The sequence below is a fragment of the Protopterus annectens genome, chromosome 2.part0 (genome assembly GCF_019279795.1).
Source record: "Protopterus annectens isolate FY-2018-M chromosome 2.part0, PAN1.0, whole genome shotgun sequence".
In the NCBI taxonomy this organism is placed as follows: Eukaryota; Metazoa; Chordata; order Ceratodontiformes; family Protopteridae; genus Protopterus; species Protopterus annectens.
The window spans coordinates 707,344,568-707,359,729 of NC_056728.1; the positions used below are offsets into that span (position 1 = coordinate 707,344,568).

Here is a 15,162-nt window from a genome sequence, read left to right on the forward strand (position 1 = left end):
AGTGTTGTGCCCAAACTGATTTAAGATCCCACTGAATTTTCCTCATGTGAAGACTGGCAAAAGGAATCATTTAAATTGTGGATGCCATGAACCCCAGGGTTCTTGGAATCTCTCTCTTGCGCAAGTCATGGCTAGATTTGTTAGGTACATAAATTATTGTATGAAAAAACAGATTTTTTTTTTCCATGGCAAGAAAAGCCAGTATGCTGTATGTATTCAAAAGAAAGCCCAATAACAACAGAAATTGAGTGGGCTGCAGATTGGACTTACAGTTCAGATTGAACCCCAAGTTGGGAAAGCGGTTGATAATGCACTTTAAATCCTGAAAAATCATTTGAACCAAAATACCTTGAATGAGGAAGTTGTCCAAATAGGGATAGACACAGATACTACAGAGTCTGCAGACTGTCAGGACAGAAACTGGATATTTTGTGAACACACTCGGAGCAGTCGAAAGCCTAAAAAGCAAAGTAGTAACTTGAAAGTGATATCCCATAACACAGAATCTTAAATACCTTGAGCAGTCTTGATGTTTAGGGATATGCAAGAAGGCCATCTGTCAAGTCCAAGGTAACCATTAGAGCTTGGTGAAGATCAGAGGAAGAGAGAGTTTTGGAGGATTAGCATCTTGAGTTTTGGTACTTTTAAAAAAATGTGTTCATACTGGATCAAGTCCAGAATTCTTTTCCAAGTCCCTTCTTTGCTTGGACAAGGAAAAGCCTTGAATGGAACCCTGATCTTCTTCAATGGCAAGGGAAGGATTCTATGACTCCCTGATGGAAGAGACAGTATAGGCTTGGGAGCTGTTAGCTTGAAGAGTCTTGAGGAATTCCAGAAAGTACTGAGAGGTTAAAAAAGGTTTGTAACCATTTTTGTGTTGCCTAGAACCCAAGAGATGAACACTGAGTTCACAAAAAAAGAAAGAAAAGAGAAAGTTTCCTGAAATATTGGAAGACAGAAGACTGAGGTTGGAAAAAAGGAAAAAAGGCAGAAATCAGAAACTTTGCCTGAGAAGGATCCTTTGAAAGCAAACTTAAGCTTGTCCTGACATTTTTTCTTGGAAGACTGTTTACCTTTCTGCTGGAAAGGTTTTTGACTTTTGTGAATAAAGACACCTAATTTAGATGGGAAGTTCATCTGGAACTTTGGCATAAGAGGAAAGAAAAAGCTGCATGAACCCTTGCAATACTTAACCCCTTTCCTCTAATTTCTTGAAAATGTCAGCAGAAGAAGATACAAACAAGATGCCCCTATCTAAGGGTAATCCAAGAGTTTAGGCTTAAAATTTTCAAGTAAAGATTAGAGGCAATTTGGATTTTAAATATATTTTACATGCTCATGATTTAAGAAATAAACAGTGGTTCTAGAAGTGTTATTGGTGTTACTGGTGTTTTTGAACATTAAGAAGTTTTTAACATTTTAGTTTGATGAGTTACTCTGTTTGTACTTTTAAAAATGGGAGGCAATGCCAGGAATATCTTCTCAAGACTGATCCTGCAGCAGCTACACTGGAAGAAGCATCAGCAGCAACCATGTCACAACTGATGTTATATCTTGCCGCTTGTGTGGAAAAACTACGAATATTTTGCAAAGAAGACTTAGTGTCAGTATCAGGTAGGCTAGGAATACATTTAAATATTCTGTCAAAAATAAATAGTATACATCTAATTATGTGGTTCTATTAATTAATGGCATGGAAAGCTAAGGCGTCAGAAGTATATACTCTATCAGTACCGGTCCATGGCCCTGCTACCACTTCTACTTGGTAAGTCTTTGCAAGAAGGAAAAGGTTGAGAAATTTTACCTGACTCCACTGATATAACTGCTAGGTCAGAGGAGGAAAGATTTTTATGCAAATACTTGTGGCTGTCGGAAACTTTATAATACCGGTTTGGTTTCTTAGACACCAGGACTAAAGAAGCAGAGGGTTTTGCAATTTTAATGTCCAATAAGTTGCAGAATCTCTTCTGGACATTCTGAAACTTATTTGCCCATCAAGTTAAGTTAAGGCATCATTTTATGGATGTTATCACCAAAATAAAGTGCTTCCTGTGATGAATATGAACAGAGAGTATTATCAACTTTAGACGAAAAACCTGTGGGTAAATTCATATGGGAAGAATAATCCAGAGGCTCATAATCATATTCTGAAGAATATTCTTCACAGAAGACCCCCTTCCTTCTTTTGTGGGGAGAAGAATTAAAAAAGACTGAAACTGAGGAGGCTGCAATGACATAACAGCTTTAAAAAAAGTCAATTTGAAAATTTAAACCACTCCTGTTAAGGGTCCCTAGGGGCAATGGTAACAATTGGGGAAACATATGTGTCTTTTTTTTTTTCTGTGCGTTATTCAAAGAAATAACATGTGGAAGACTAAACCACAGATGTATCTTCATGAGGGTTCCTGGTACATCTTCCGAAACTAAAATATGAGAAACACCTCAAGGTTCCTCCGAAAGAACCCGCCCTGGGTCTCCTTTCATAGCTTTGCCGGCGGGCTCATCAGTTGGAAAGGTCATGTCAGCTGCCTCTGCCTTGCAGGCCTCCAAAGGGGTTTCTACAGTGGGAACAGCCCAGTCATAGGGCATTTTTCTGTTTTATCATTAGCCACAACAAAAAAGTCTGACTTCAAATAAGAGAAAGAGGTGGGCACATAAGCATATAAGCATCTTCTTTCTGTTTTTTTTAACTACTTTTTTCTCAGGTATGGAAGAAAGTCTGATGAAGATGATTCAGACTGCATCGTACTGTGAGCTAGAAAATGTAGGAAGTGTGGATTATTGGCCTCATAACTGTGCACTCTTTAAAATTCTGGACCTAGACAAAAAAAAAAAAAAATTGGTATGTCTATCATCATACGAGATCTGCTGTCTTCAGTCACAATTCTCTATCTTAGCTGACATGAAATATCAATATCAAATGGAAAAAAAAAAAGAACGAGGAATGGTCCCCAGCAAGGTAGCTGCCTTAATGAAAGTAGCTGAACAGTTCTTGATGGCTGACAAACTGATTCTGGTAAAACCTTGCTTCATAGACTGGTGGCAAGAAAGTTGATGACTTTTGTGCCCATTTGTCCTTTAAGTATCAGCACAAAATCTTGTGCAGAGGTCTTAGAACAGGTAAATGGCACAAAAGGAAATTTCTTTAAACTTATGTACACTGGGTCAGATGAACAACATCCTTTTCAGGGTAAGTCCCATCAGTTAGCTTTACTGCAGCAGTGATCTTCTTAAGACACCCACACAGTTATCCTACTTCATGTTTTGTCCCTCACACAATACCATCTTTGGGGATGGAAGTAGTGGGATGTATACTTAGTGATGCTAAGGTTTATGGATGTGGTAAGAGAGGACATGCAGGTGGTTGGTGCGTTAGAGCAAGATTCATAGTACAGGAAGAAATGGAAACAGATGATCTGCTGTGGCGACCCCTAACGGGAACAGACAAAAGAGAGAAGAAGATCATACCTACTGCTGGGAAATAAAACAAAAAAAATGCAAATCTCAAGAACCTTTGCTGCTTAAGTCTCTCACAGGGAAATCTATAGTGTTAAAGCTCTTCTTCACGCCCCATTTTACCTTAAGACTGTAAAAAGTTCAAATTTAAGTTATGGAAATCTCATGCCTTGCTCCATTTGGGCATCTGCCTGCTGACTGCAATCAAGTGCAAAGCAACCTAAACTGACAACTAGTGGAGGGTGGGGCTGGACAAGCAAAAGTATTCCTGTACTTTAAAAGAACATAATGGTAAACAAAAATAATGAAATAATGATGACTGCACTGGTGGCAGCTAACTGACAGCACAGCAACATGATATACAATCCAGCCAGATGAAGTAGTGCTAGTGGAAAGGACATAATTTAAATGAGCAATGGACTACAGCCAATCAAGATAAGCTCTTGAACTCTGCACCATATGCCATCTTATGGGCGGAATCCCATGCTTTTCCAGAGCTCAACATTTCTGAAATGATGTATTTTTCATGAGTCTTACCATTGCTGAAACAGGCGCATCAAATAATAGTTGGCTCAATCTAATGAAAACAGCATCACACTTTCAAGCAACTGAGTGAAAAAAACATAGGTTTGAATGGCAGATTAACAAAAACAATACAATAAACATTGACTACTTTTACTTAGACATTAAAAACTAAGACATACCTTTGTTCCCAAACCAATGCCACTCTTAATTAATTCACATAACTTTGGGATTAGCTCTCCAAGTACAGATGCATCCAAATGCTGTAAGCACTGTATAGAAAAAGAATATCCATTGATATATTGTAAAATATGAGCAAAGAATATTTACATACAAACTGATTATGTTCAACATTTACAATTTCATTTTATTTCCAAAGTTTGTGCACTTTATATTGCCATTACACTCTGCAGGCATATTCAAATGGTGTAAGTACTGAAAAGATGAACAAAGAATGCACACCTATAAATATATTGTAAGAGACTAACAACAAAGAATGTCTACATACATAAAATTATGGTCAGCATTCTTATTTCCACTTTCTTTCTAACGTTTTTGCACTTTATATTACCATTATACTCTGTAGGCACAGACGGATTCAGCAAGTAAGCAGAAATAGTTGTCAAAGGACTGAAGTAAATCTCCCTGGTATAGAGTGAACATCTACTTTAAAGTAAAGAGTGAGCTACATTGTTGTATGAATGTCAGTCATTCGGCCAAACAAGAATGTCTACTTGGCTTAAACATAAAAGTTTTCAAACTTCTGCTGTACTTTTCACAGCCAACAAGTCACAAATATGATTGCACTGTAAAAGGAAAGGAATGTATAAAGACTGCAATAAGCCAAGCAATGTTTAACTATTCCTTACCCAGTACTCTATAATTCTAATTTTCAACTGCTCAACAAACCACTCATTATTGAAGTACCATTTAATCCTAAACTGATCGTGCTGCAATCAGATAATTTATGATCCAAGTGATATGGTATTAAGACAAGTTTACACGTAGTACAGATGGGAATGTGTCCTTATACTTTATCTTCTTGGGGACTCTCCATAAGAAACACTTGAATATTTCCATGGTTGATATGATAATTCATGCACATTATTAGTTTTATCTACTGCAGTTGAAATAACTGTGTTTTAAGCCACAGCTAAAATATGCAAGGTACAATACAATACTTCTAGCTCACATTCAATTTCAGTAATGTATTTTTTACAACTAAATGCTGCCATTCAAAAAATGCTGGTAGTGTAATGTTTTTAATAGTACTCTGTGCTGTGAACTCCAGTAACATAATTAGAGTCATCAAGGGATGGTTTTGTATGTCTTCCTTCCAAGGCAGTCATGCGCTGAGAAAGCTGTCTGAAAGTGACAGTTTAAAAAGCGGCTTCTGTAAATTAGCCTGAGAAAGTGTAAATTTGGCCCTCTCACAGCAAGTGTCTCTGGTCAGGAGGTCAGTATTTTCTGTCTAACTAGCCAGGGCTTTAGAATATTCAATGAACTACACTTGGGATATCTAATGGCCCTTGGAAGATATCAGTGAGGGAGTGTGGTCCATCAAGGTGAAAAGGCCACTATTCCCTGGAGTAAGATTAATTTTGCAAGTCGCCTTTGGAAAATTCCATGACAGGACACCTTCAGGAGTCTCAAGCTTGTTCTACTTAACAGATAAAACAAGGACACTTGTCTCCAAGAAGCACAATGACTGAAGTATCATAGGTGAAGAGAGTCCAAAGTTAGTGTGCTCAACTATCCTAAATGACCTGGAGGATCATTCTTTTGTAAATGAGGAAGGGAGCTCATCAATCTTGAGTTGACAAAGATATCAAAATATTGGTACTCAGTTATGTCTTTTTACCTATTGTGTTAGTTATTTTGGCAACAGATCTGGTAAAGAAGTTTGACAGGACCCATCAGCCTATATTCATAGATCAAGGAGTCTTTTTCAAATTCTGCAGTAGTCCAATAACAAAGAATCATTACAAGACTTAGGTTCTACTTCAACAAAAAGCCTGAAGAGGTGTAATCCAGCACACAAAGATTTTCACTGTTGCCAATACCAATGAAGCCTGCCCCTCTGACTGAGCAGCTGAGGATTTTAGAGCTGTTTAATAAATAGTCGTCACCCTATGATAGGGCATGGGTGTATTAGGAAGCATTATACACATTACAATCAACTTTCAGATACTCTTCTCCAAAGCAGTGCCTTTTCACAGGCACAGCTTCAACAACACAGAGGAGAGAAAATTCCTGATGGAGAGAAAGTAGGAATAATATAATGCTGAGAATTTTAATTACCCTGTTTATTCAAAAATCAAACAATTCAGTTAGTGTAATAAGTCAAAACATTTTAGTCCGTAGTTTGTTCAAAATGACTCCTGTTTATATTTTCCATGGGAAAACAAGGGCAGCTAAAAATACTAATCAAGAGAAAAGCCTGACACCATTTTTTTTTTTACTTATACCCCTCTCCAATATGCCTGCGAATAATAAGCCTCCTCCTACTCATTCTGAATAAATTTCAACGTGAGGTGACATGTGACCAGAGACAGCATCATCCAGGCAGCCATTAATGAAGCTTTTGTCCCTCACTACTTCTCTAACAACAAACGTGCCATGGATGCCTTCATTCCACTAGACTGGGGCCACCTGCATTTAGAAAAAAAACACCTTAACTGTTCCTGGCCAGGGAACTAAGACTGCAACCCTTGTCAGCCCTTGCCTTCACTGCTAGTAGGGGAGACTTTTTTTTTTTCTACATTAGGCCTATCTTGACTCCCTGTGGTACTGAGGCACACATTTTTGGGATGGAAGTGCACAATGCTGCCCTCTGCATACTACTGCAGATATACAGATCTCCAGCTATGGTGATATCCACAGCATGGAGTGTCCATGTACCTAATGAAACCCTTTGTGTCAGTGCACTGTCACCCTGCCTGTGCTAACAGTCAGCTTAACAGCTGGTTTATCTTCTTCCCTCCACTGAGGTGAGTGAGCTGACCACAGTCAATCACTTCCATCTCCCCTTGCTGTCTCTCTGGGTTGCTACTCAACCTCTAGTCAGCTGGGACAGAGGCAGGGATTTATCCTGCTATACTAAACAGTCATCTAAGTCTAAGACCACTTCTGGAAGAAAGTTAGAATTAGTTCTTAGGGCAACCTTGTTCTTATGAAAAAAAAAACACTGAATGCATTGCAAATAAAAAACATGTATTCACACCAAACAGCTTTGAGTTGAGAAGTTCTTGTCAAGGTAAGAGCAACAAGGAAGATGGTTTCTGATATTTTGCTACTTATTCATTAATATTTGATATCTGGTTTGGTGCACTGATCCTACATGCACCACTTTTCAGCCATGAGCTCGGAACAAGATCAATATAAACACTAAAATCATGATGCGGAGACATGTACACAGTACAATAAAATACAGTACCACAGTCCTTTAGTTTATAAATAAGTCATAATAATACCTGCAGTATGTGTAGTTTTATACACAACTCCAGTAATATCTTTATCAGCATGCAGGATTAGTTCAAGCTAGATCACTTAAGGCAGCTGTGTGTCATATGTAGGAAGTAAATGCATCATATGCTCCACTTTCAGGTGCTATGAGGACTTTGTTGTTAAAAAGGCCTTTCTCTGCGGTAACTTCTACCAAGACACGAAAGCTCTCCTACGCTACAAGCCTAAGAAAAAGAATAAGATTTGCACATCGCAAGCAACATATAATATTTCTTACCAAATCGTCACTTTAGATGCCAGAGGGAGAAAGGATTAAGGTAATGAAACTTGAAGGTGAATCTGCAAGCATAAGGAGCTGCCTTTTAAGTAGTGAGAAGCCACCCTACTCCCTCAAGTAATGTGCTTAAGATAGGATATTTTAATTACAAAAAAAAAGTTAAAGGCTGAAACAGCAGCAAAAGTAAATACTATACAATAATCTTAAATCTCAAGAATGTGAAGAGAATTTAAATGGAAACTTTAAATCCAATAAGACCTCTAAATCTTTAGTGCATAGCAGAAGAGCCAGGAATTTTAAATAGATCACAGAATGCTGATGCAGCCGAAAGATGGACTTCAATAATGGAGTACTGTAAATCAGTATTTGATAAATAAAGCATGTATTCTGGAAGTACTGTAATCCAGTATTTGATAATGAATGTATACTAGAAGTACTGTGCACCAGTATTTGATAAAGCATATATACTACAACTACTGTAAACCAGTATTTTGGTTCCGAGATAACTGCAAAGCTTGCTGCCTTTCTGGGACATTGTAAACCCAGCCGATTTCTCTCAGAGGTGACAGTCAAACCCTGTACCTTCTGTCTGTGACGTAAATATCTTAACCCTTATGCCAACTCTCAACAAGATGTACACTTGAAGTAGTACTGCAAACTACTATTTGATAAAGAAACCATGTATACTGGACTAACATTAACATGGAATAGGTTCATAGGTTCATAGGTTAGTACTAGGCTATCAGCCCTAGGGCCTATACAAGCCTAGCCATAACAATTCCCTGAATATTTCTTCCCACATTATTTACTTTCCCGGACCCCTGTCTAGCAGGGCGACTGACGTGATCCCTGGGGTGAATTTCCTTTCTCCCATCCAATCGTCAAGGTTCCTCTTGAAGAGGTCCAAAGAGGCACTCTGCTTGACATGTATGGGCAATCTATTCCAGAGTCTGGGGATTCTCTGGGTCAGGAACCTATCCCTCCAACATGTTTTGTTTATTGTGATGACAAGGTTTAGATCCCTGGAGCGTGTAGCTCTGAGGGATTGGGATTTCTTTAAGTGTAGCATGTCCAACAGCTCTGGGTTTGACATGGCCTTGTATGTTAAGCAGAGATCGCCTCTGAGTAGACGATATGCGACAGAGTATAGCTGGAGTTTTTTAAGGCGGTCAGCATAGGGCATCTGCTTTAGGCCTGTGATTCTTTTAGTGAATGTTTAAGGTTTACATTTTTTAGAACTAGCCCACAGAGCAAATATTTTCCAGGTGGATGAATAAGTGACTCTAGAAGCGTCCTTCTCAATTGCCAAAAGCTTTTTGATGTTCCATACCTGGAAAAGTGCCCAGCTCTTATTTCACCAGCTAGGTATGCAGGTTTAAATCCCAGGATTTAGATAAACAACATCCCTATGTCTGGTACAAATGGTTGAGGAATATACTGGGATATCTGATCTCATCAAAATCAGTAGACTATTCACTCTAGATCATGAAGAAATCTGCATACAGTAACTGAAATGGGAGGACATTAGTAGGTGAAACACTCTTTCCACATAAAGGCAATGCATTTGACCCATAATCCTCTGATTCTGGCTTTAGTAAGAACAGTACACATTTCACCTGCTATGGTGAAGAAAATCTATTTCTGATCAACTACACAGCCTAAGCAACTCTTTGGTGAGATATTGGTGCAGACTCCAATCATCTACTACACTGTTCAAACTACCTGGAAAGTATTGGGACTAAAGAAATATTTTAATGAATTGCCCAATCTGAAAGACTAATGCTGTCAGAAACTAATCATCCCATATGTTGTCATACTGTGTCACAGTGAAACTGTCCATGTGAATTTCAAAAAACTTAACCCACAAAATGTTTCCAGAAAAGCTACTATCACCTCCTGAATGCTATCAATTCCAACAGACTGCTAATATTCAATGACTGTTAAGTTGCTCATTGTCCTTCGGATGTAAAAGTAACCATGTCTCCAAAGCCTTCGTAAAACAATGACTCAAACTGTAAAGCACTGAAAATGGGAAAGTATTCTTGTCTACAGATTCCAGGTACAAACCCACTAAGTCCACTCCTGAAGAATATGAACAGTGACCAATATCAGCTAAGGAAGTTTTCCTATGCAGTCAATTATGAGTATTTTATAATTCTTATGCGGCAATAAAAATTGCAAAGTTTTGCCTGGGGGGAGTCGAGACGACCAAAAAACATGCAGTACAAACGCATAGCCCAAAAATTCCAAAACCTGAGGAGGATTCAGCTGGGATTTTGCAGATGTGATTGACACTCCTAACTGAATTAATATTTGTGAATTTTTGTCCCTGACAGAAGTCACTTTCTGTAGATTCTTGGCAAGAAGAAGCCAATCATCCAGGAAAGGAAATATGCATGTTCCCAGACCTTATATGTATACAGCCATTGAGATGACACACATCATAGATCTATAAGGACTTGATGACTGTTCAGATGAGTAGGGCCAGAATTTTTTTTTTTTTTTTTTTTTAAATCAGAAACCTTGTAAAATTTGTGTGCCAAATATAACTGGAATCTGAAGATATACAGCCTTTATGTTTCTTTCATAGAATTGGCTGCCTTCCTCGGGAAAAGCAAGAAAAGATTATACAAAAAGTATGCTAAGCTTTCTGAAATGAACAAAATTTTGTAATCATTTTAGTTCCAGAATTAGATACCTTCTCATTAGTCTACCTTTCTACAGATCACAAAAACAATCCGCATATGCAGGAAATTAGTCTGTAATATTTCTTTATAACTAAACTGATCAAAGTATCTCACAGACAGAGACAGATTTGAAAAGGATGGAGTACTAATTCTGCAATATATCTGTTTCAACAAACTTGAAAGGGTGAAATATCCAAAAAGAGATATTTCAAAGCCTGCACCAATTTGCAAACCTTCCCCAACCATTTTTTGAATAAGCAACATTACAACTCCCTCTTATGGAGTCTGGTGATTTTTTTTTTTTAGTGGGGGGGAGGGGCAAGAAGTGTCTTCAAAATTCTTTTGTTGCTGGTGCTGGCTTGGTAGGTGTGACTGCAGACATCTACTTCCTTCCAATTCATGGATTCTGGGGACCAGAAGTACTACCTGCCTATATCAAATTCTTTCTTGGGCTGAGTGACCATTTTTTTTCACAGCATGGACAACAGGAAGAGCTACAAGTGACTGCTCGACATCTCTCCATGGAAACAACTAGGACCTCCTTAACATGCTTGTCGGACAAGTACGGTCAGGTGCAGAAAGCATTCCTGAATCTGATACAGTTATGCCTGTCTTTGATGCCCCAAGCTAAATGCTGCTGAGCTGACCTAGTCACTAAAAGATGTCAAGTCTGCTAAGAAAACATCTTCATTTCTACGATGAGAAAACTTTCAATGTGTTTCTGTTCCTTTCTCTGAGGCTTAGCTCAGCACCTGGTAAAGTGCACAAAGTGATTTGTAACACACAGACTCCCACTCAAAGAAGCAAAAAACATGCCACCCAAAGGATGCTGGTACTTAAGAGTCCTTATCTGCTGAAACACCACACAGGCAGTAAGGTGTGTGCTATTTCCCTTATGCTGCCAGCATCACACGAAGGCGGTTACTTGATGCTGGACCAGGTTAGGCTATCTCAGCAGAATGGGCTATTTTTGATACACCCAGAGATGTTTGCTCAGCAGATTCCCACAGGGCCAGGAGGACTCTTAATAGCTTCAACTGGCTGATGTGAAGCACACTTCTGAGATACAGGGGCAAAGTTCTTGCACAGATTGAGAGAGCTTAGGTGGAGTTTTACAGCCCACAACTGATGCAACCACTGTCAATATCTACGAAGGGGCTGGCTGCAAAAAAGGGAAAATCCAAAATTACCTAGGTGGGAAATGTCTACCACTGCAGGGTCTAGTTAGAGGGTTCAATATTTCAACAGAATGCTCATGACACCACAACAGCTCTGAAGCCAATGACACCTCAAAGTCCAATGCAACATCTGCATCCTTCTTAAACATACAGTTGGCACCACTGAAGTTGTGGCTACCATCAAGCCCAGAAGGCTAGAACCTCCTGAGTCTGCTCCACTGGCATAAACAACCAGCACTGAAGAATGTCCAAACTCCGCCACAATGAAGGACCTCCTCTGAGTTGGATTTATGGAGGAAAACCTCTAATGTATGGCGATATCTAGGGACTGCCTCCATGGCAGCACCCACAGACTGCCTCCAAGGAGGGCCTAGATGGTAGCAACAGGAGCCAGTCATACAGATATGGGAACACTGGAAGACCCTTTCACTAAAAGACTTTAGCCACCAAGGCCAACACCTTGGGGAAAACTAATGCTGTTTAAAAAATCCAAAACGGCAATATTATATAAAGGAGATGATGCTCACCCACAATGAAAAGAATCTCTTTTTTTGGCTACTGGTACTGATGTGCAAAAATGTCATCTGTTGTGTCCAGGAACAGTGGAATACCATCCAGGCTACCTGAAGGACCATAAGCATAATTTGCAGGGTGCTCATCCAGAATTTAATATATGCTGTGTGGAAACTGAAGTCACCGAGGTCCATAATGGGAAAAAACTTGTCCATCCCCTTTCAGACAAATAAAAATTATATTCCTCTCTCTTCCATAGTAGGACAGCCTTTATGGCCCCTTTGAGCAGTAGAGTCTGGGTTGGCCCTGAGGCCAACACTGAAACAGGCTGATCCTACAGAAAGCCAATCCTGGGACAAGACCTCGACATTTTAGAACTTTTCCAAAGAAGGCCATGTCTAACACATACTGACCCTTTTCTGGTTCTCTATGATGGGGAAAACACTGCCTCCTCAGTTATGAACACTTCTGGCTTTCTGAAGGAGTCAACAACCTAGGAAACTTCCCCAGTACCAGAGGATGAAACAGTGCATGATGCCTGATGGTCTTCCTTGGTTGACAATGAGGATTTTTTTCTCTTCTGGTAATGACTAAGACTAACAGATGAAAAAGGTGGAAGTGGCAAGAAGGGGGTAAAACTACTTCCAGGCTACTCTACAGAAGTGAGGCTATTCAAAGGTCACTGAAGAGGTTTTGGACAGAACAAATTAACACCATGTCCCTTAAAAATGGGCAGCCAAGTTTTTATTCCTGAGCTCTGCCATGAAGGAGGACAGGTTTTGCTATGTCATCATGCATCAAGGTCTGCAAATCTATTCAAAGCATCATTACATCAAAATTTCATTGGGACCCAAGGTATCCTACCACAGATGCAGTGGACAAGATCTCATGAAGATCCTAGTTGGGTTCAGACTTGGTGAGGATTTTTAGATTATCCAGTGACTTCCTTACCATGTACTCCTGGAATTGGGAAAGTTCAGAATATACCTGAGAATCCTAAGCCCCACAGTAGTACAGGAGAAGACTACCATGCCAGACACACATCCAAAGCACTGAGCTCCTTTTCTGGTGATAAGGAGACAAAATGTTGTGGTTTCTGTGAGTTATGCTAGTCAGAAAAGATCACAAAGGCATCAAGAATGGGATGTGTAGTAAGCTACCCTGACATATACTGGAGACAAATGATCTCAAAGAAGTCAGCAGTGGGGTGTACTTTTGGGATCAACAGAGTATAATTGTGTTGCTTCCAGGTTACTCTGACAGCATCTCTAAAAATAAGTTCTAAGGAAGGGACATGCACAAATCTTCAGGCTTCTTCCTCAGGAAACCCTACATGGTACATTCTTACGGGGAGGGCATACGTATTAGTGGCCAGTCTAAGCTAATACCTCTCAGTTTGAGGGCACCTCCAAAGAAGGGGTCATCTGAAGGAGATGTGGGTTGGAATGCTGATAATGTCAAACTCTGTTTTTGAAGCATTGGCATTGAGATCATCTGAATCACTGTATGACCATGTGCAAGGAGCAGCTTTACCACACTGCTCAGAGGTGTGTGTGTGTGTGTGTGTGTGTGCAAGACAGTGACAATCTGATAATAGACATAAATGGATGAAAAAACAACACTGGAACACACATTAGCCAAACACATCATGATATTGAGAGAAGATTGTAATGAGGGTGCTGTGATATTCAACCTTAAATCACTAATGGTGTTTCTACATCTGTCTCAAACTCATATTCCATACCAACTATCTGTACAATGTCTAGGCTCTGAAGCACAAGCACCAGTGTGGAATAACCAGACAGACACTTCTGCACTAGAGTCTACTGGCTCATATGGTTCTTTTGCTGGTTCCCATAGAGGAGTCCCCAGTCTTGGGTAAAGTTCAATATGTGGCACATCTCATTACTAAGGGTTTTGCATCCAGGAAGAAAGCGGTCATTGTCTCCCTCTACTCTTCCCTCGTTAGGCCAATCACTGAGTACAATGCCCCATTTGGCATGTACCTCACTAGACACCTACAACAACTGGAGAGGCCACAAAAATACCTCACAAAGAGGATCTTAAGCCTTAAACACTTGTCCTATATGGACAAACTCAAAAAACTCCAACTATTCTCTGTCTCATATCGCCTACTTACAGGCAATCTCTGCTTGACTTACAAAGCCATGTCTGAATCAGCTCTGTTAGAAATGCTACATCTAAGGAAATCCCAGTCCCTCAGTACTACATGCTCCAGAGACCTCAACCTCATTACCACAAACAACAGAACAAGCTGGAGGGACAGGTTCATAACCCACAGACTGCCCATGCTATGGAATAGACTTCTCATACATGTCAAGCAGAGCACCTCACTGGCTCTCTTCAACAGAAATCTTGATGAGTGGATGGGAAATAGAAAATTCACTCCGGGGATCAATCTAGTGGCTCTACTCGACAGAGGCACTGGGAACTAAGGTTGGGTGGCACGATGCCAGGGTAATCTTATGGGCTAGGCTTGTAAAGGATCCAGGGCCATTAGCCTAGTACACACCTATGTGAATCAAGGGACCAATCATCAAGTCAGGGCTGAGCAGCAGAAGGCTCAAGCCAAATCATCCAGAGAAAAGCTAAAGTTCACCACATCTTAAGGGTTTATTTAACAACTGGACACTGGGGCTTACCTTGAAAAGGAATGTTTTGACCAGGACCTGGCTTCAAAGCATCTATACTTGTGGCAGTGCCCTGATATATGCATGCAGCTACAAGGTAGACCATCCAACTTATAAGAGTTTTTGACTGCTACCATTTCTGCAAAGAAGGTTTATAACTCTTCTCACCTTCTGTGTCAATCTTCTCTGATAACTAACAAGAGGTATCAAAGTCAGACTTTTTCCTAGGACAGTAAAGGTAATGCTAAACAGCACTTGGTTAGTAATCTGAGAGGCATACCAGCAGGACTTTACCAACAAAAGCAAAGAATAAAATACAAATTTTGTGAGCAGTAATAACGGAATGGCAGGCTTGAGGATGAGCACACACACACACACACACACACACACAATGGGAGAATTATGTCAAGGTG

General features: G+C 39.8%; 1 protein-coding gene across 1 annotated transcript in view; it reads right to left on the reverse strand.

The window, feature by feature from the left end:
- ECPAS (Ecm29 proteasome adaptor and scaffold) overlaps positions 1 to 15,162 on the reverse strand; it is a 2,158,898-nt gene that overhangs the window by 619,325 nt on the left and 1,524,411 nt on the right. The window contains exon 37 of the mRNA XM_044061033.1: positions 4,161 to 4,250. Within this exon, the coding sequence (XP_043916968.1) occupies positions 4,161 to 4,250 (90 nt within the window). The remainder of the gene's footprint in view (positions 1 to 4,160; positions 4,251 to 15,162) is intronic.